Here is a 21629-nt window from a genome sequence, read left to right as displayed (position 1 = left end):
TGTTCCTGTTTTTACTAAAATTACTTAGAATTTTTGTGATTTCTTCCTGTTTGTACTTTTCCTTCTGAACCTTAGAAATCGTACCAAGTTTTGGAGGTTTAAGAGGAAGAACATTTAGTAAATCCCAATTCATGGTGGCGTATTTAATTAAAAGCAGCTAAATGATTGTCTAGAGGCTTCATTAGCTTTCTGCTTCCTTGTTTCTGAGAGAACTATGTTATGTAGTAATGGAAAGTGCAAAAAGGTGGAAGTGACATTTTTAATTCTCCTTCTATGACAAACTGACGCGCTTGGTGGATGAGAGAAAGGCTGTGGATGTGGTCTACCTTAACTTCAGCAAGGCTTTTTACACTGTTTCCCACAGCATTCTCCTCAAGAAACGGGCTGCTCTTGGCTTGGACTGGTGTACGCTTTGTTGGGTTGGAAACTGTCTGGATAGCCGGGCCCAAAGAGTTGTGGTGAATGGAGTCAAATCCAGTTGGAGGCCGGTCACTAGTGGCATCCCCCAGGGCTCGGTACTGGGGCCAGTCCTCCTTAATATCTTTATCGATTATCTGGATGAGGGCATTGAGTGCACCCTCAGTAAGTTTGCAGATGACACCAAGTTAGGTGTGTGTGTCGATCTGCTTGAGGGCAGGAAGGCTCTGCAGGAGGATCTGGATAGGCTGGACCGATGGGCTGAGGTCAACTGCATGAAGTTCAACAAGGCCAAGTGCCAGGTCCTGCACCTGGGGCACAATAACCCCAAGCAGAGCTACAGGCTGGGAGATGAGTGGTTGGAAAGCTGCCTGGTGGAGAAGGACCTGGGAATATTGGTTGATAGTCGGCTGAATATGAGCCAGCAGTGTGCTCAGGTGGCCAAGAAGGCCAATGGCATCCTGGCTTGTACCAGAAGCAGTGTGACCAGCAGGGCTAGGGAGGTGATCGTCCCCCTGTACTCGGCTCTGGTGAGGCCACACCTCGAGTACTGTGTTCAGTTTTGGGCCCCTCACTACAAGAAGAACATCAAGGTGCTCGAGCGAGTCCAGAGAAGGGCAATGAAGCTGGTGAGGGGCCTGGAGAACAAGTCTTACGAGGAGTGGCTGAGGGAGCTGGGTTTGTTCAGCCTGGAGAAGAGGAGGCTCAGGGCCGACCTTATCTCTCTCTACAGGTACCTTAAAGGAGGCTGTAGTGAGGTGGGGGTTGGTCTGTTCTCCCATGTGCCTGGTGACAGGGTGAGGGGGAACGGGCTAAAGTTGCGCCAGGGGAGTTTTAGGTTGGATGTTAGGAAGAACTTCTTTACCGAGAGGGTTGTGAGGCATTGGAACGGGCTGCCCAGGGAAGTGGTGGAATCACCATCCTTGAAGGTCTTTAAAAGACGTTTAGATGTTGAACTTAGTGATATGGTTTAGTGGAGGACTGGTTAGTGTTAGGTCAGAGGTTGGACTTGATGATCTTGAGGTCTCTTCCAACCTAGAAATTCTGTGATTCTGTGTAAATCTGGACAACTTAATCGAATAAAAGTATTTGAAATCCTATTTCATCTTGCAAGCAGCTTCTATAGCTTTTTATAGTCAATTAAACAAAAATGTTTTGATATTTCTGTATTGTATGTCGCACTTGATGACTGAATGGTTAATGTAAGGCCCTTTCTTGAGTTTGTTACTAATTGTCCTTAAGTGGGTTTATAGTTTTCTCATGGCACATGTAGAGAAACACAGCTGTTCACCCAGGATAATGGGAGTTCAAGGTTAAGTGAACTTCTGGGAACTCTAGTTTACTAGGCAAAAGACATTGCTTTCTATGTCACCATGGGCAGATAAATATTTCCTTAGGTCTCTCTTGTTCTTCAATATTTGTTTCCCTCATTTTCTTCCTTTTCTCTCTTATCTTTTAAATTTTTATCTCTGTGGTTAATTCCCTAGTTTTATTGCAGAGTCCTCTAGTTCTTGTTGGGTTATGGCTGCTGGTTCAAAATTATTCACATGTTCTTCTCCATTCGCATTCTCCCTCTTATCTTTTTCCTTTCCTATAATTTCACTGGTTGCATTCAGTCACCTTCTCAAATTTCACAGACAGGAAAACAGGCAAATTGAAGCTGAAAAATGAGAAGTTTCACTGTTCCGTGTCCATTCTGTTTTTGTAGCTGCAAGACCTCATTTGACTTTGGAATACTTAGATCCACAAAATAAAAATTGCAGTTCTCACTGAAGTTGAAGCTCAGAATAATGTAAAAGAATCCAACCCATGGAAAATCTTATTTATCTCAGTTATTCATACAGAAACTATAGCAAGGAATTTGTACTTGCTTTTGAAAGTGTGCTTCTTAATTAATGTCTACTTTAAGGAAAAAAAAATGTATTAGACAAGTTGAAAAACTTAAACTTTTAAACAGCTTTTAAACTTATTGGGAAACTTATGAAGAACTACAGACGTGGCACATTTGCATCTTAGAATTGTCTAATTATTTACATCTTCAAATGTAATCACTAGCATAAAAAAGCAAAATACAATAAAAAACTGCTGAATTGTTCCAAATGTGGGATAAATAAAGTTGAAATGTTTTGGTTAAGGTCTTTTGAGGAAATAACAAATGGTTGATTTTTTCTTTATAACATATGTGAAGATTTATTTCATGAGGTAGCTTCACATATTTGTCACTTAACTTGCAGATACTTTAAATAGGCTGGTTTGAAGAAATTAGGGATGGGGATTTACAGTTCCACAGTTAAACCTGACATGATTTTTTAATAATAGTGACTGTCACTATAACTGCATGGTAAAGTTTGGTGTGCAAACAACTATCTAGAGTTTTGATTGTAAAATTCCGGGGGTTAAAGTTTATGTAAATGAACTTTTGCAAAATATGTCCTCTAGGCTCTTTGAAGCAGATGAAAACCTATGCCTACAAGAAATAGATCAAAGGAAATTTAACTATCCACACTAACTTTTACAATAGCAATGATGACTGAGAATAAAGTAGAAATTAAAACTTATTTAAGTTCCTGCCTAGTTCATTTAGAAGATATTCTGACATGCAAGAATTATGTCCGGGAAGAGCAGTTAACTGATAAATATATTGCAATTTCAATTTTAATACGAAAAGATACAGTGCACTGTGAGGGCATTTAAGCATAATAACAGTTGTAAATAATAGCTTTTTAAAAGAAATTAATAAGCCAAGGATCTTCTGTACAGCAAGAAAATACATTAACTAATAGTTCCAATATTAGTTGGCACAATATTATAACCATATAACCATTATACCATTATAACACTCCAGAATGCTAGAAATTAAATGCATTTCGTACAACAAAGTCAATATGAATAGACAGGCATTGCTGCAACCAGATGATCTGAAATGGGCTGTTTCTAGCAGTGGTCAGCTTGAATGCTTAGGAAGAAGCTCTCACGGTATAAGAAAGGTAGTGTAGTGAGTGGTCCCTTGCTTTGCCTGCCCTGATCCCTTAGGGAATATCCTGACCTGCATTTTTTTTCCATCTTTTTGTTTAGTAGTTTTCAAGTGACATTTTTGCTTTTACAACACCCCATGAAAATTTGTTCCATAAGTTGATCACGTATTAGATATATTTTTTTGATTGGAATGGTCTGCCTGATAATCACATTGGTTTACTCTGAGTTCTTGGATTATGAGAAGCAGCAAAATATTATTCCTTATTTGTTCACCTCCTTTTGACTAGTCATAATTTTACAGCCTGCTCTAATGGCTGTCATCTGCCATCCACTTTCTAATTTGCAGTTTCTTTATCATATGGAAGTTATATTTTTACAATCCTTATCCTCCTTCTTCCTGAGATGTTTAACTTCTCTCTCTATATATAGTTTGACATGAAATAACCAGAACTCAACTTGGAATTTATAGTGTGGGTGTGCTGTTCTCTATACTAGTGATGTCTTCTGGTTTCTTTTCTATTTCTTTCCTAATAATTCTGTTCTAAGATTTGAGCAAACATTTTCACAGAATCATGTACAGTGATTCTATTTTTTCTTGAGCAGCAGCAGCTAATTTGTAGCCACTTACTGGGTATGTGAACTTGGGAAGGGAGGTTTCATATCTAAAGTAATTAGCATTTACCAAGATTCAATTCTGTCTGCTGTTGTATTGTCTAGTGAATCACTGCTTATGAAGTCCTTCTACAACTTTTCACAACTGACTTTTTACTTACCTCAGTAATGATGTACTGTCAGCAAATTTTGTTATATCATCAGTCACACCCTTCTGCAGATAATTTCTAATGATACTGAACAGTTCAGGATCCACTAAACACAGCTACAGTGGCTACCTCCCTGCACTGTTATAACTGCTCTTCTGTGACTAACCTTTGTTCCTATCTTTCCACCTATTCCTTTTTCCATTACTTTCTATCTCAGATCCTCTTAGTTCCTTTAAAAAGACATTTGGGGGAATTACACCAAGAGCCCTCAGGAAATCCAAGTTAGTGTGTTTATCAGATCTTGTTGACCTTACATGTTCACTAATCCCATGTAAAAACACTCAAAGAATTGTGAGACATTGCATCCACCAGTAACGGTGTTCTGTCATCCTTCTTCTGTCTCATTTATATTTTTATTTGTTCTACCCTTTATTATGGTTCCTATCATGTTGTCTCTATGGGCTTTTGTTGTATTCACCTTTTTTTCTTCCCCTCAGATAGCCACTGTAGGTCTTTTCTAAAACCTGAGGACACATTTTCCAGCTATTTTTTCTTTACTGATGAGGGTAATTTAAGTGATAAATTGCACGCTATTCCTAACAGTTCAGCAACTTAATATTTGACTTGCATTAAAACACAGAGTGACCATTATGTTGACCCAGCTAGATGCTTTTGTTCATTTTATCAATTTATTTTAAACCCTTTTATATTTTTCATCGCTGTTGTCCTCAGTGCTATCTTTTCCTTCTACATTTAGATTCCGCCAATAGAGAAAAAATAGGTCATTCACTGAGAACTCTCTCTTCCTGATGGAAGGGTTTTCACTGAACTATTTTTGTTAGCTAGTTTCTTTCAGTAGTTCTATATTTTTAATAGCAGAGTTTATCTGGCTGAACTGTCAGTTCTCTACAATTATTTGTGTAAATCTGCTACAACAGAGAGAAGTGAACCCTGGGAAGGGGGTTGTTATGACAATAGGAACATGTGATTCAGATGGTAAAAATTGAATAAAATGTAGTCTTCCAACATCTTGAAAGCTTACTCTCTCATCCTTCGTTTTGATGTAGACCATGATATATATATTATTTACCAGTCAAAGGAATTAATTATAAATAATAGATGAAGGGAACTCTCTAGAACTGATTGTGTTTATGGTAACTGCCTTGTTTTTATATATATTCATTCCAGATAATTGTATCTAATCACATTGTGAATCACATTCCTATGTTATTCTCTGGAAAGTTATCTCCACTCTTTGTAGTTCCTTTGCCTGAGCTTTGATGGTTATTTTTCCCTGATGTGTGTCTGAATGACACCATTTTACTTATAAAGCTCTTAACTCCTGCTGGACTTTAAATGCACAGCAATCTTCCCATTGAAAGAAACACACTATTTTCAGCTTTTTATGCTCTCAGTTAGCTGGAGGTATGAAAGTTATTATGAAGAAGATTGTATTCTTTACTGTGTAGAGCGTAGTGAAAGAGGCAGCTGTTATTTCAGCTGCTGCTGCTGCATGTTCTTTGTATTATCTGAACTGCCTGGTCATAAGTGGGTGTTCTGTGATTGTGATAGCAATGTATGACAATGATACAAAATTAATGGTTGATATAGTAGCAATTGATATCAAAACAGACTCGGAGACTAAGAAAGTGTCATGATTCATCTTAACCAGCAGTAATCATAGCAAGACTTTAGTGCTACCTATTGCTTAACCTCACCCATCTTAAAAATAAATAAATAAATAAATAATCACACGTTAGCTGACATCCCTTTGATTCAACAATATTATCTTCTGCAATTCCTTCTGAAACAAATATTTTGTGAACTGAAAAGGCCTGCATCCACTCTTGTGCAGTACTGCTGGCGTTATCCACAGCAGTTACTCAGATGCCTTGAATCTGCCAAGCTTTAAGCATGGGTCTGGGTCTCCTCCCTTGAAACCCCATACCAGACTGCTCCTGGGCCTGTGATTTCCAAAAACACAGCTGACTGAGAAGGCAGCTGGCATGTGACTAGCTGTGCCTTGCCTTGGGTGTCACAAAGAAAGGGAGAAGTGGTGACATTGTGTTGCAGCCAGGGAACTGTGCCACAACACAGGGCACCATGTCTGAAGGAACCATGATGTAAAATGTGTTTCTTGGCTGATGCCTGCTTGCACAATCTCTTGGGTACCATATGCCATGGAGAATCACATGCTTCTTCAGATGTTTGCAGCCAAATGGCTTGATCACACACCTGCAGTCCCAGCCACTGGAGGAAAGATAGTTGGAAGATTTGGTATATTAACAGCAAGCAGTGCACAAGAAAATCTGAAATAATAGCATAATGATTCTACTACTGACAGCTTATGTCCAATATTTTGGATCTTCTATCGATGCTTTAAATCGTGGAACAAGATTTCCTCTGAGAGAATTCTCAGAAATATGATATTGTCAGTAACGATTTCTTTTAAAGATATTTTTGATTTTGTTGTTAGCTCATTTGTTCAAAAGTGTATACATACGACTGTATATACTAGCGTAAAGCTTCATACTGGAGGGGGGGATGAGGGAAGTGTCAGGAAATATCTCATGAAAACAAGTTCAGACTGTCATTAAGGGAAACAAGACAGGCAGTTTTTGATTTTCTGTATTTTGCTCTGAAGTAGCATGGGAATCAAAGCTCAAACTAAAAAGTTTTCATTTCAGAGGAAGTGCAAGTGGGAAAAATAGGAAGGCAATGCTTCAAAGGATTCTGGATTTTATCCTTCTATCATTTCAATTTGAAGAGACAAGATATATGAATAATAAAAGAAGCAAAAGCACTGTGATTTTGCACAATTGATAATATCAAAGTTCAAGAGTGGTTCTAGTGAAATTCAGGTCACTTTCCATCACTGTGTGCTGAGTTAACTGGTTATCTACTGACCAACTTACTCTGTATTCTGTTTTCACTTGTATTTGGTCTACATAATGCTTGCAGCTTAGATGAATTTCTTCTACCTTGTGTAGCTGTTCATTTCCAGTATGCCAAACATACACACCAAACAAATCTTTCAGAGGTGAAGTTAGAGCCCTGCTCAATTCCAATGCCTCACTACGCATTTGTATGCACCAAAAAAAATTCAAATTGCAACTGCCTTTTTTTTTTTTTTTAAATATATATTAAGAGAATAAATGCAAGCCTTAGTAGCTGCTGGCAACAGTTAATACATGAATCAGCTGAAATTCAGTAGGAAGTAATGACATGAGAACATGAGATATGTAACAATGCTTAGAAAGACAATGATTAGAAAGTTTTCAAGAGAGGGATCAATGTATTGCTAACGTTGATAAGTGCCTTCTACTTCAAGGACTATATTCATTTTTTCTCCTCTTTTATAACTCTTTCCTTTTATTTTTTTTTCTTTTTTTCCCCTGTAGTTGAAGAAAGGTATTTTATTTTTTATTGTTTTATTATTTCCCTTTTCTTCAAGAAACTGTAGGTCATCTTCCCCATTGTTTTGGTCTTTCATGGAGGAATGACTTTTTTTTGACCTAATCTGGATAAAATCCTTCCAGGGTTATGTTAGAAAGTTAGGTCAGTCCCAGTTTACCCACATCCTGTTAGCATGTAAGGCAAGGCTGGTAGCATGTCCCTGACTTGTTTTACTTTGCTAGATATTTATGTAAGTAAAGTAGTCATTGTTTCAGGTATGTAGATCCTTGTCTCTAGACCTGGGATATGTGTGAGACTTATGATATAGATCAGGTCAGACTGTAAGGGTGTATGTCACCATTCCTTGGGCAGGTAAGGGTCCATGGTATGGGTAAGAGTCTCATATGTTTTCCTCCTTACCTGCTGAGTGTTGTTTACCTCCTGGAGAAGTGAAGACTGATAGTGGATCTTATCAGTATATACAAATACCTTAAGAGAGGGTGTCAAGAGGATGGAGTCAGGCTCCTTCCTGTGGTGCCCAGAGAGACCACAAGAGGCAACAGGTACAAAATGAAACACAGGAAATTCCATCTGAATAGAAGGAAAAACTTCTTTACAGTGAGAATGACAGAGCTGGTTTCCCGGAGAGGTTGTGGCATCTCCATCTCTGAAGATACCAAAAATTGCCTGGATGGGATCCTGCACAATGTGCTGTAGGTGACTCTGCTTGATCAGAGGAGTTGGACTAGATGATCTACAGAGGTCCCTTCCAACTTCAACCACTCTGTGACTCTGTAACTCTTTTCCTACTGATGCCTCTGGGCTGCTGATGGCATCAACAGCCACTGTCTAGCACACAGCACAATAAAACTCCTCCCTATTTGAGTTAGCTGCTGTGGTGATAGCTAACATGGTTTGTGATGAGCTCCTTGCAATCAAGCATAAATCTCATTTTAACTGTGTTTGGGTAAATAATGCCTCTTCTTCCACCATCTCTTTTGCTCTCCCTGAAATGATTCCCAGTGACTGTTGCTCTCATTGCAAATTCCATCCTTCAGATGGGACATAAGAGAGCAGTTTGTCATGATGTAGGTGTTCAAGAACTTTACTAGCTGTTTTATTTTCCCCTCTTTAAATGCCACAGTCAGGCCCAGATAGTGAGGCTTTCCTACGCTTTCTGTGAGTGTGAGAAGCAGGTTGTATTTTATTGCTTTAAGTTAAAGATAATCCTTTGCAGCGTGTGTTCACACTGGCAATGAAATGACAGCAGAAGTGAGGTGAGAGTAAGTGATAATGTCTTGGCATTTGGCACTTCAAATGAATGTGTGCTTGTGAAGTTCTGAGTCATTAATTCTTTTTCCAGGCAGCCGTGTGGCATAGCAATGCACTTGAGTCAAATATCCCAGAATAACAAACATTTTATTGTTTAATGGAAAGGGAGGCTTTCATTTATTTGACATTGTCATATCAAAAAGTGTATGAAAAAAAATGCAGTTTGGGGTTTTTCACTGTTACTTACATCATATAGCAATCTTAAGGACAGAAAATGTCCCAAACTATGTTCCTTCTAGGACATTTCTCTCCTGCATTGAGCTGCAGAGAAGAACATAAAGACTCTGGAAAATACCATTTTAAAGTAGAACAAAATCAGGAAACACCTGTTTTTCTTTCCTCTGTCCCTCAGAGACTACTGCAAGCCACTTCAGATGTGATAAGACTATAACTGTAACAGTGTGATACTATAAAGTGTTTTTTAGAAATTAGAGAAAACACAAATATAGCGACCATATCACCTGAAGCACTAAGATGGATAAGAAGAAGCAGAATCCACACTTATCACTGAAATAATACCCTTTACGGAGTTTCAAAGCAGAAAAATGTGTTTATTCCAAAGAAAAACAGGGAAGAATCCACCCTCTTTAGCCCTCCCTTGTGGATGATATCATAAAAAAACCAATTTCTTCCACTGATATTACTATAGCCTGCAATTTGAGATGAACAGTCATCCAAGCTGTACAATAGCTAGTACAGCAAACAGAAAACTGAGCTATGTTTGAAAATAAAATAAATCAAAAACTCAACAACCAGGGTATATTTTTAATCCTTCAGATTTCATCAGGTTTACATTGCCCCAGAACATTGAAAATGTCTGTCTCTCTCTTATAGCAAAGTATATTAAAAGTGACTAGCATTTAATCCATCAAGATCACTCTCCTTGTAATGGCATAGCAGATGGCAGGGCAGTATTACTTCTCACAAATATGATTGCTAATCAATCTATGTACATGTGTTGTTCACTTCACCCACTCAGCTAAATAAAGTTCAACGGCAGAGGGAACCATGAAATTTTAAACTTCTTCTCAGCTTTTAGCCCAGCAATAGCATAAACATTAAAAGTCAAAATGACACCCACACATTTTGATTTTTTTTTTTCAAAATATTTCATATCTTGTTGAAATGAATTGGGTTCATAAAGAGGTATTTCTGTCTTTCAGCTAAGGCTTTTCTTTTCTGTTAGCTATTATAACTTGCAGCTCCTGCAGTATGCTGTCCTTTTTCACCTACTAATTATTAAAACTGTAGTTCTGGTAATTTTGTTTCTTGAATATGCCCTTCTACTTATCAGCACTATCACTGCTGGGAAAGTATTTCTGGAACCTTGGTTCAGAGGCAATTGATTATCTCCAAAACAAGCAGTCAATAACAGAGAAAGCTAAAGTCTACTCTGTTCTACCAGTTACACATATGTAGGCTTTTTCTCCCTCAAATTTTTGTTTGGCTGCAGATTTTATTCATTGTGTAGCAGCTTATTGTGGCTTGAATTATGCCTTCTCAGTGAGGCTCTCTGGGTGTGAGAATGTAGTTTTATTTGCAGTGCATATTCTTAGATATAGTGCCTAAATATTTGGTAATAATATTGGTGTACATATCACATTTCTGTCTGTGTACACTTGCTGTCTAAAAAGCAGCATCTTCTTTCATTTGGCAAATGTTCCTCCAATTTTTGGAATTTTAATTCTGAATATATATGAATGAACATTACTCCTACCCCAGAACTCTTATTTTTAAAAGTATTTTTCAGGCTATTTATTATTATTATTATTAATAATAATAATAATGCACTTCTTAGGAGTTTTTAATGTTGCTTAATCTTCCTCTGACATTCTTCTAGACGAAAGGTGCTTCTTTAAGTCAAAATTCCCTAACTCCATATGCAGGAAGAGCCAGGGAACTCTGAAGCTGTCTGAACTGAACTTCTAGGCATGTGGGACTGGCTACATTTTCTTTTCAAGCTTATGGTTTTGTTTCCTAAATCCTTCTACTTCATTTGTGTGTTTTTGTTTTTTGTTTTTGTTTTCAGTCTGATTTTAACAAACTGAGATGTATATTTAAGTGTTGCCTTTGTTGTGTCTGTAATACCCTGGAAGACTTCTTGCTTGGAGATTAGAAATCTGCAAAGATCTGAGTTTTCCATATGGAAATTGTACTACTGCCATGCAGAGAACAGCAAGTCCTCTGCCAGTCTGATGGGAGACAGGGCTGCAGTTTTGTAGATGTTATTTACCAGTTGCATTTTTGTGGACACTTTTCACCTGTTTGAGCCATATTTGGTTTATAGGTTATTCAATCTCTGTGCAAAACCTTATTGAAGATGCTTTGGCTTTGCAGTTGCCCCATTGTCAGATGGTACCAATTGAAAGGATTTTTTACTATCAAGTGAATGATTCTGTTAACATTTTTATTCTTATATCATGTACATTTTTTTTCTTCCTTTTTTCTTCTTTTTCCTTTAATAAAGCAAATGCTGCTCACATTTTCAAGTGTGAGCTACAGTGGATCTTAGGATGCTATTGAAAAGGTATATTTATTCATTTCTATTTATGCAGTGCTAGAATAAGTTGTTGGATTGATAGTCATAAAAAATGAAAATTGTCCATTATCTGAAAGAAAAAAGGAGAAACATGACAAGTTTATTCATCCCTGTTAGCTCTGTAGAGGGACAGAGAACTACCTTAACACTGAGTTTGTGTAGATTCATACTCACTGAATGAGATCCTTGAGGTGAGAGTAAAACACCTTTAGTCTCTATACATAGCAGAAGAAGAGACATGAGCTGCTGTGAGGACTAATTCAGATCTTAGGTGACCTTAATTGATTTAATTGCCTGGGGAAGGCCACCTTGCTCTTTCTGTCTTCTGCCATTTCTGTTTCTCTGTAGAGAACCAGTAGAGGCTGTGCACTTGGTTACAGGATAAGGTACTCAGCAGTAAATGAGAGAAATATAAACTCTTACTACTACTGTAACCAACCTTCCCAAAATTATAGGCTGCTCTGTCAGGAGCTTTCACATTTTTTTCTGCAACTGTCTCCATCCCTATTTTCTGTTCTTTATTCCATTTCTGCTTGACCCACCTAGAGTCACAGAGCTGTAATGTGATTCAGGTTGAGAAATATCTCAGGAAGACAAGCAGGTTGCCCAGGACTTTAGCTGCTTGGGTCTTCAAAAATCTCTAAGGATGCAGACTGTGCAGCCTCTCTGGACAGCCTCTTCTGCTGCTTCTCTGTTCTCAGGGTGAAAATGCTCTTCATATGTCAAGTCAGAACCATCCCTGATTGAGTTTATCACCATTGTCTCTTTCATTATTTTTTTTCAGTTTCCATGCACCTCTATAAAGATAATGGCTCTGTGATTGGATAATCTCTTCTTGGTTATTGGAAGGCTGTTGGTAGGTACCCCCAAAAAAGTTCTATTTTTCAGTCTGAGCAAGCCCAGCTCCCCCAGTCTCTCTTCACAGGGCAGTGCTCCATCCCCAGCAATCTCTGTGACCCTCCGTTGGATTCAGTCAAGTTTCTTGATGTCTTTCTTGGGGTGGATGTGGTATTCCCACCTGGGTATGGCAATCCAGATGTTGTCTAAAGGCTTGTGGGTAAAGGGGAATAATGTGAACTTCTTGTGCTCTTGAAAAATATTACAATTCAGAAACCAGGAAAAGCATGAAGCAGATCTGGAGCCAGAGATTTAGATTTAGTTTCTTCTAAATCTGAAGAAAATGCACTCTCATCTGCATCACAGCTCCCTGGTGAGCCCTGTCACACTTAATCCAAGAAGTCTTTTCTCTAAAAAAAAAGTCACAGAATCACAGAATCACAGAATTTCTAGGTTGGAAGAGACCTCAAGATCATCAAGTCCAACCTCTGACCTAACACTAACAGTCCCCACTAAACCATATCCCTAAGCTCTACATCTAAACGTCTTTTAAAGACTTCCAGGGATGGTGACTCCACCACTTCCCTGGGCAGCCCGTTCCAATGCCTCACAACCCTCTCGGTAAAGAAGTTCTTCATAACATCCAACCTAAAACACCCCTGGAACAACTTAAGCCCATTCCCCCTTGTCCTGTCACCAGGCACGTGGGAGAACAGGCCAACCCCCACCTCGCTACAGCCTCCTTTAAGGTATCTGTAGAAAGCAATAAAGTCACCCCTGAGCCTCCTCTTCTCCAGGCTGAACAAGCCCAGCTCCCTCAGCCGCTCCTCGTAAGACTTGTTCTCCAGACCCCTCACCAGCTTCGTCGCCCTTCTCTGGACCCGCTCAAGCACCTCGATGTCCTTCTTGTAGCGAGGGGCCCAAAACTGAACACAGTACTTGAGGTGTGGCCTCACCAGAGCCGAGTACAGGGGGACGATCACCTCCCTAGCCCTGCTGGTCACACTGTTTCTGATACAAGCCAGGATGCCGTTGGGCTTCTTGGCCACCTGAGCACACTGCTGGCTCATATTCAGCTGACTGTCCACCATCACTCCCAGGTCCTTCTCTGCCTGGCAGCTCTCCAACCACTCATCTCCCAGCCTGTAGCTCTGCTTGGGGTTATTGCGCCCCAGGTGGAGGACCCGGCACTTGGCCTTGTTGAACTTCATGCATTTGACCTCAGCCCATTGGTCCAGCCTATCCAGATCCTCCTGCAGAGCTTTCCTACCCTCGAGCAGATCGACACACACACCTAACTTGGTGTCATCTGCAAACTTACTGAGGGTGCACTCAATGCCCTCGTCCAGATCATTGATGAAGATATTAAAGAGGACCGGCCCCAGCACCGAGCCCTGGGGGACGCCACTAGTGACTGGCCTCCAACTGGACTTGACTCCATTTACCACGACTCTTTGGGCCCGGCTATCCAGCCAGTTTCCAACCAACGAAGCGTGCGCCAGTCCAAGCCAAGAGCAGCCAGTTTCTTGAGGAGAATGCCATGGGAAAGGGTGTAAAAAGCCTTGCTGAAGTTAAGGTAGACCATATCCACAGCCTTTCCCTCATCCACCCAGCGCGTCACTTTGTCATAGAAGGAGATCAGGTTCGTCAAGCAGGACCTGCCTTTCATAAACCCATGCTGACTAGGCCTGATCGCCTGCTTGCCCTGCAAGTGCCACGTGATGACTCTCAAGAGGATCTGCTCCATGAGCTTCCCTGGTACTGAGGTCAAACTGACAGGCCTGTAGTTTCCCGGTTCAGTCCTCTGGCCCTTCTTGTAGATGGGCGTCACGTTTGCTAGCCGCCAGTCAACTGGGACCTCCCCCGATAGCCAGGACTGCTGATAAATGATGGATAGGGGCTTGGCCAGCTCCTCTGCCAGTTCTCTCAGTACCCTTGGGTGGATCCCATCCAGCCCCATCGACTTGCGCACATCCAAGTACCGTACCAGGTCGCCAAACATTTCTTCATGGATAGTGAGGGCCACATCCTGCTCCCCATCCCCTTCCGCCAGCTCAGGGTACTGGGTATCCAGGGAACAACCGGTATTGCCGCTAAAGACCGAGGTGAAGAAGGCATTAAGCACCTCCACCTTTTCCTCATCTCTTGTAACTAAGTTTCCCCCCGCATCCAGTAAAGGATGGAGATTCTCCTTAGTCCTCCTTTTTGTGTTGATGTATCTATAAAAATATTTTTTGTTATCTTTAACAGCAGTAGCCAGATTGAGCTCCAGATGAGCTTTGGCCTGTCTAATTTTCTCCCTGCACAGCCTCACAACATCCTTATAGTCCTCCTTAGTGGCCTGCCCACTTTTCCAAAGATTATAAACCCTCTTTTTTCTCCTAAGCTCAAGCCACAGTTCTCTGTTCAGCCAGGCCGGTCTTCTTCCCCGCCAGCTCCTTTTTGGGCACGTGGGGACAGACCGCTCTTGCGCCATTAAGATTTCCCTCTTGAAGAGTGACCAGCCTTCCTGGACTCCTCTGCCCTTCAGAACCGCCTCCCAAGGGACTCTACCAACCAGTGTCCTGAGCAGCTCAAAGTCAGCCCTCTGGAAGCCCAATAGAGTGGGCTTTTACTGGTCCCCTTCCTGGCTTCTCCAAGAATAGAGAACTCCACCATTTCATGGTCACTCTGCCCAAGACAGCTCCCGACAATCACATCCTCCACCAGTCCTTCTCTGTTTGTGAAGAGAAGGTCTAGCGGGGCACCACCCCTGGTAGGCTCACTAATCAGCTGCGTCAGGAAGCTATCTTCCACGCTCTCCAGAAACCTCCTAGACTGCTTTCTCTGGGCTGTGTTGTGCTTCCAGGATATGTCAGGGAAGTTGAAGTCACCCACGAGAGCAAGCACTGAAGATTTCGCAACTTCTGTCAGCTGCCTGTAGAAGTCCTCATCCGTCTCCTCATCCTGGTTTGGCGGTCTGTAACAGACCCCAACCAGGACGCTAGCCTTGTTGTCCCCGCTGATCCTAACCCAAAGGGACTTGACCTTGTCATTCCCAGCCTCAAGTTCTACAACATCGAAAGACTCTCTAATATAGAGAGCCACACCACCATCCCTTCTGTGCTGCGTGTCCCTTCTGAAGAGCTTATAGCCAGTCATTGCAGCACTCCAGTCATGAGAGTAGACCCACCACATCTCCGTGAAGTCAACACATATTTTCTTTTGGTTTTGCTCTCATTCCACAAAGATGCATAATGCTTGCAAAAAAACAAAGCTTTTAAATTGACAATAAGTTGCAGTGTGAAGAAGAAAGAAAAGCTTAATAAAATTAAAAAGTAGACAAAGTAAACCAAAATGAAGAGAACCTCAGTGACTCACTACAGAATGTGTTGACTTAAATGTCTTATCCAAGGGATAATAGATTTTAGTGGCTTGCAGTAGATGACTAACAATATATGGCTTAGGCTAATTAGGATGAAGTTCAGATATGAATTTACACACATCCCAGGTTCTGAGAGAGAGTCAACTGACTTCCTTCAGTTTGGGAGTTTTCTTGTAGACTTGCAGTTAGAAAAAAGGCTTGTTAACAGGATTGTGGCATTTTATAGCAGGTCAGAGAGTTCACTTCCAGAGAGAGGGTATTGTGTTTTCTTAGATAATGGCTCTGACAGAGGGATGGGAATAAGAGACCACACACTTTGCCAGACACAGATATCACAGGGATTATTGGATATTGAATAAACCCTGCTAGGGTTTTGTGCTCCCAATGAACTACTCTCCAGACCCCCTCTCTTCCTCCTTTCACATTCTTGCTGAGTTTGGGGTAGCTTGAAAATGCCCCACTCTGCCTCCTGGATTTCTTATACCAGTGATCATCCCTAGGTGAGAAAATGTGTGAAAGAAGGAATTTTCTGGAATACTGATGAAATTCATACTTAAAAAAACAAACAAACAAAAAAAAACCAAACATGGTGAAGAATTGGTAGGACTGCAGCAAGAGCACAGCTAACTAATATCATTCTCTTCCTATAAATTGCTGATGTTGTAAGCCAAATAATCACAATATTGAGTAACAGACTTCAGGGACAGAAAATGCAAGTGTGTATAATCCTGTCTGTTACATATTTTGATTTTGTTCATTAAAGTGAATAGAATTAATGTCATGAAGCTGCAACACAGGAGTCGGATATCAGTAAAAGGTTCTTTCATTGAGAAGGTGGTTGGGCACTGGAACAGGCTAACCAAGGCAGTGGTCACAGCACCAAGCCTGTCGGAATTCAAGAAATATTTGGACAACTCTCTCAGGCATCTGGTCTGATTTTTTGGTGGTTTGTGTGGACCCAGAAGCTGGACTCAATGGGCCTTTTGGTTTCCTTCCAACTCAGTAAATTCAATGTATTCAACTCTGGTGTCCAGTTCTTGGCTCCTTAGTACAAGATAGGAAAAGGCACATTGGGAAAAGTCCAAAGAGCGGCTACAAAGATGATAAAGGGACTGAAACATCTCTCCTGTGACGTGAAGCTGAGAGAGATGTGACTGTTCAGCTTGAAGAAGACAAAGCTGCAGGGCTTATCTCATCAATGGGTAAAAATACCTGAAGGGAGGGTGTAAAGTAAATGGAGCCAGGCTTTTTCCAGTGTTCCTCAGTGCCTGCCAGGACAAGAGGCAATGGGCAAAAACTGGAACCCAGGAGTTTCCATCTAAACATCTAAGCACTTTGTTACTGTGTGGGTGATTGAGCACTAACACAGCTTGCCTGAGAGGTTATGGAGTCTACCTCTTTGGAGGTGTGCAAAACCTGACTGTACATGGTCCTGGGCAGCTTGCTCTAAGTGGCTCTGCTTGAGCAAGGCTAGGACCAGATGACTTCCGGAGGTTCCTTCCAACCGCAACCATTCTGTCTTCCTTTATTTTCCCAGTAATGAGAAACTTGTAAGGAAATCTGTCCTTAACTATAGTTCTGATAAAGCTAGTGAACTTATACAGTTGGGACATATTATTATACATTTAGATTCAACTGTCTTAATGTGATGTAATCTGAAACTCTTCTGAAGAGGAAAAGCAGGTTATACCATGAGGATAACATTTTTATCTGTTTTCACCTTCAAAACAAATGTGTGAACATCACAGAAGCCACCTGATAATGCTGATGTAAGTAGTGGAAATGCAGCTACATATGGGACATCTAATAGCTGTTCATTAAGGACAGTAAACATTTTAATTGTATCATTATATTACACAAAAGAAGACAGTGCTTTCATGATGCAAGGTTCTAGAATGAGAGTCAAGTGGCTATCTGCAGGAGGTAGGGTAAATCCGAACAAGAAAACTTAATTGCTTAAAATAAATTGTTTAAATTTTTAAATTTCTCTTTCTTTTCTTTTCTTCTTCAAACAGTGGAAGCTCTGCATTTGGGAACACTGATGGCAGCACATGGCTATTTTTTTCCAATCTCAGACCATGTTCTAACATTAAAGGATGATGGCACCTTTTATCGATTCCAGGTAAGTGTTTTCAATATGTTCTTGACTTGTACAAATGGAGGCTCATTTTATACAAAGGTTTATAGCAAATTGTAACCATACTTCTGTAACCTAGTAAATGGTGGTAATTCCTCTTAAAGTGAAAAATGTAGAAAGGCTTTATTTAGTAAATGAAGACAATAAATTCTGTTAAGATGATTTTGATCCCTGGAAAAATGTCCTTGGTAAGCATGATAAGGCTTAACGTGAAAGTATCTCTCATGAAATAAATTCATCTAATATTTTGCAAGTATAGTAAACGAAATCAAATGATCTTATTGACTCTGATTCCTAACATAGCCTTAATTTGTAAAGGGGGAGGTATTTTTCTTATTAAGCATATGTTAAAATAATAATAATAAAAAAAGTTAAAAATAAAAGGTAATACATATATTCTTTCTTATGTGAGGATTTCCTTTTAATAACAAAGTAGTGTGTGTTCTTTGAACAAGTGCAAACACATTTCTACGTTGATATGTCTGTTCCATTGCATATCACAAGCATATGCAGAGCCTTCAGAACAAGCTGGAAGAAACATTCATTGTATATGTATGTACATCTACCTATATGTATATTGTTCACATATCTTTGTAGTTGTATTTTATCGTTAGATTTCAAACTAAGGTCTTGGGGAACTGAAGTGTTGATTTTCTAATAGTGAATAGCAAGCTGGAAATTCACAGACCAACACCACTTATGACTCAAAACAAATATTACTGCACACTATCTGATTATATATCCTAGAGTAGAAATCAATTGATTTTGTGTGCCATGTGCCACCTTCAACAGGGGTGGTTGTACTCTGTATTGCTCTTAAGCGGTGGTCACGGCAGATATCACCAACAGCTGCTCCAAGATATTTGCTGCTTTGAAATGATCTGATGGTCTTCACTATGAAATTAATTATATGAATACCATAGTTTGGGAAGCCTGCTCTGATCTGATCAGACAAAATCTTTTGTTTTATATATATTTAAGTCTTTGATTTGTTTTAAAATAAAATAGTTAAATAAAGAGTCATAAAAGAATAAAATAAAACTAAGATTATAATCTTTAAAATGCAGAACAAAACTGAGATACATTAAAGATCAAACATAGTCTAAAATGTTGTATTAGATGAATTGCTGTACAATACTTCCATCAGTATTTTTGCTTGAGCTCTATTCTATAGATCCACATAAAGGAAGAGAAAACATCATAGATCAAAAGAAAACAAAACAAAACTTAGTGATTATAACTAATATCTACAGAACACTCTGGTAGGAAAAAGAATGTTTATTGGATACATGCCTACAGTATCACTATATATTTGTGTGTAGATCTTGTGTTTCATACAGTGCTAAAAACCCTGCTCTTCAGCAGGACAGTTAATATCTGTGTATGGGTATACAAAAAGAAGTCACTCCAGACCTTCTTCCCCAGCCACCTTTGATCCTGGAGAGTGGATCTGAAGGAAAAATTTTCCCTCCCATGGTGTTTCATCCTCCTTAGTGTTCAGTATAAACGAGAAAGGATGGCACACAGGTGAAGGGGCTTACTGCTGAGAAGTTCCTTTTGTAGAGAATAGGACATACTTTTAGGGGTGCTGGTCATTGACTTCTGCACTGCTACTGGCCTGATGCTATCTCAAACATAGGAAACCAGCACCCCTGCTAGCATGATTATTCTTCTGAAGCAAAGTATAGATGAGAATTAACTCCACAGTAAACAGCTGAGCAACCCACCCTGTCACAGGCTTTCCTCAGAGACGTTTATAGCCTATGTTTGGACATGAAGGTTTACTTAGGGTTAGAGTGTGAAATGGTGTCATTTGATTTATGTAAGTTAAAGATTTAGCACCTATTTTACATATGCATACGAAATAAGATACTTTCATCAAGTGTTGCTTGTTATATACCTGCAGTACTTTGACAGTTTGCTGCTCCGTGGAATTGCATAGCTGTTGCCTTGCTATTACTATGCTAACAATGGTAAAACAATGTAATTTTAGCTGTTGATGTATGCCATAAGAAAACAATTTATAGTGGTGTCATACTGTTAACTGGTGCTGTACCAGCCAGGTTTGTCATTAAAATACCATATTCTGTACCAAAATAAGACTAATATAAAATCTGTTACTGACGCTGTTAAGTTGGAAGGTGAAGATAACATACCCAATAGGGAAGAAAGGTTTAACTGTAAATGTGTGAATGTTGCTCTAGAATAGTTGTTCAGAGGCTTCAGAAACAAGACCCCCTGAGTAATGGACAATATTCACATATATCTAGATATTTTAATAGAAAGAGAAAACAGTGCACCTGCCAGAACAGAAAAGTTCAGAGGCCATCCCTGCAGAGAAATCTTTACCTACAATACAAAGATCTGACCTACAAAAAACAAGCTAGCTACAATAATGTTCTCCATTTTTTCATGTTCCAAAGGATGACGCATTCCCTCCTTACAGTAAAATTGCTTCAAGTTTGTTTTAAACAAGATGCTGTTGTATAGAAATAGCTAAAAGCAGTGGAGATTGTGCTTCCTTTGCACAAATGCCTTTTTACAGGCAAAATTATGCTTTTTCAGTTATTACTGTTGCCATCAGGAGGGATGTAAAATTGTAGTTGTAACTGCTTTTTTAAATAAGGTGGCTTTAAAAATAAATAAACAAATAAATAAACCCTTGATCGTTATTTGACTTATTTGGGTGTAAGTAGGTCCGTTTCTGCAATAACAATTTAATTCAAAAGGGGGTGGATCTAAATATTGCATTCCTTACTCAGAAAGGTGATTTATTGCTAGTCTTAACAAAGCAAAGCAGAAACATAGGGTTAGTGATTAATGATATTTTCTGATCCATCCTAAACAGCCACATTGCCTTTGCCTGGTAATTTAAGCCCTGGGTTTAAGAAGGAGATGAACACATACTACCCACCCTCCTCTACCCATAGGCACAGACATATGAGGGGCCCAAATAAGAAAAGCAAGATGAACCTTGGAAAGATCTTCCTGGAGCCAGGCATTACTCACAGAAGTGCCTTTCATTCATATCCTCATAGGTGATAGTATGGCTGACCTGGTGAGGAATGCCTGATTTAACCTTTCATCTGCTAAACATCTGTAGTAGCCTCCCAGGAAAAGAATAGTGATTTCTTCTACAAATTACACATTCATCCCAGGCTTCTCAACATTCTTTGTGGAAAATAGTGTTTTCTAACAACTTCTGTCTTTAAACAAACTCCTAGGATACTTGAAACTAGGATACCAGGAGACGTGATAATCACATTCTATTTTTTTTATTTATTTATTTTTTATTTTTTTTAGTGAGATCAACTTGCCATTTAAAGTAAGCTAATTTTCAGAGGTGAAGTTTAAGTTCTGTTGTTTTATGACTTTTAAGTTGGAAGGCACACATAGCTGAGAAAAATTATGGAAATGGGAACAAAATTTCTTGTTGTGAAAACATAAGTCTGGTGAAGTTAGCAGCAAAACTCATGGTTTTGGCAAGGTGATTTCATCTGTGGTATCTTCTGTTCTTCCACTGGGAATGCTTTCTGGATGAATGCATTTAACCAGAATGACATTCTGGTCTTGTTTTTCCTATACCTGAAGTGGAAATAAAAATATGTAGCAATCACTATAGGGATCTTTTAACATCTTTGCTGAAAAATAATAGAGCAAGAATTCTAGTGGATCCTTCTGTGTTAGGGGGAATTACATTACTTCCAACATCACTTTGAGTCTCCCTGGTCAGCTAACCATTCCTTGGATCAGTCTTGAGTCTCTGTGAAGTCTCCATTTTGAACCCTGAGGGAGTGTTTGAATATCACAGCTCTCCAGCTATCATCCACAGCTTTGCTGGATCATCTACTGTGTCTTGAGGGAAGGATT

General features: G+C 39.6%; 1 protein-coding gene across 9 annotated transcripts in view; it reads left to right on the top strand.

Annotated features, from left to right (window-relative positions):
- RGS7 (regulator of G protein signaling 7) overlaps window positions 1–21629 on the top strand; it is a 260311-nt gene that overhangs the window by 152357 nt on the left and 86325 nt on the right. For all 9 annotated transcript variants that reach the window (XM_027453802.3, XM_027453801.3, XM_027453796.3 and 6 more), the window contains one exon: window positions 17638–17744. In XM_027453802.3, coding sequence (XP_027309603.1) covers window positions 17638–17744 — 107 coding nt within the window. The remainder of the gene's footprint in view (window positions 1–17637; window positions 17745–21629) is intronic.

The sequence above is a fragment of the Anas platyrhynchos genome, chromosome 3 (assembly GCF_047663525.1).
Source record: "Anas platyrhynchos isolate ZD024472 breed Pekin duck chromosome 3, IASCAAS_PekinDuck_T2T, whole genome shotgun sequence".
NCBI lineage: Eukaryota > Metazoa > Chordata > Aves > Anseriformes > Anatidae > Anas > Anas platyrhynchos.
This window is presented reverse-complemented; position numbering and strand designations above follow the sequence as displayed.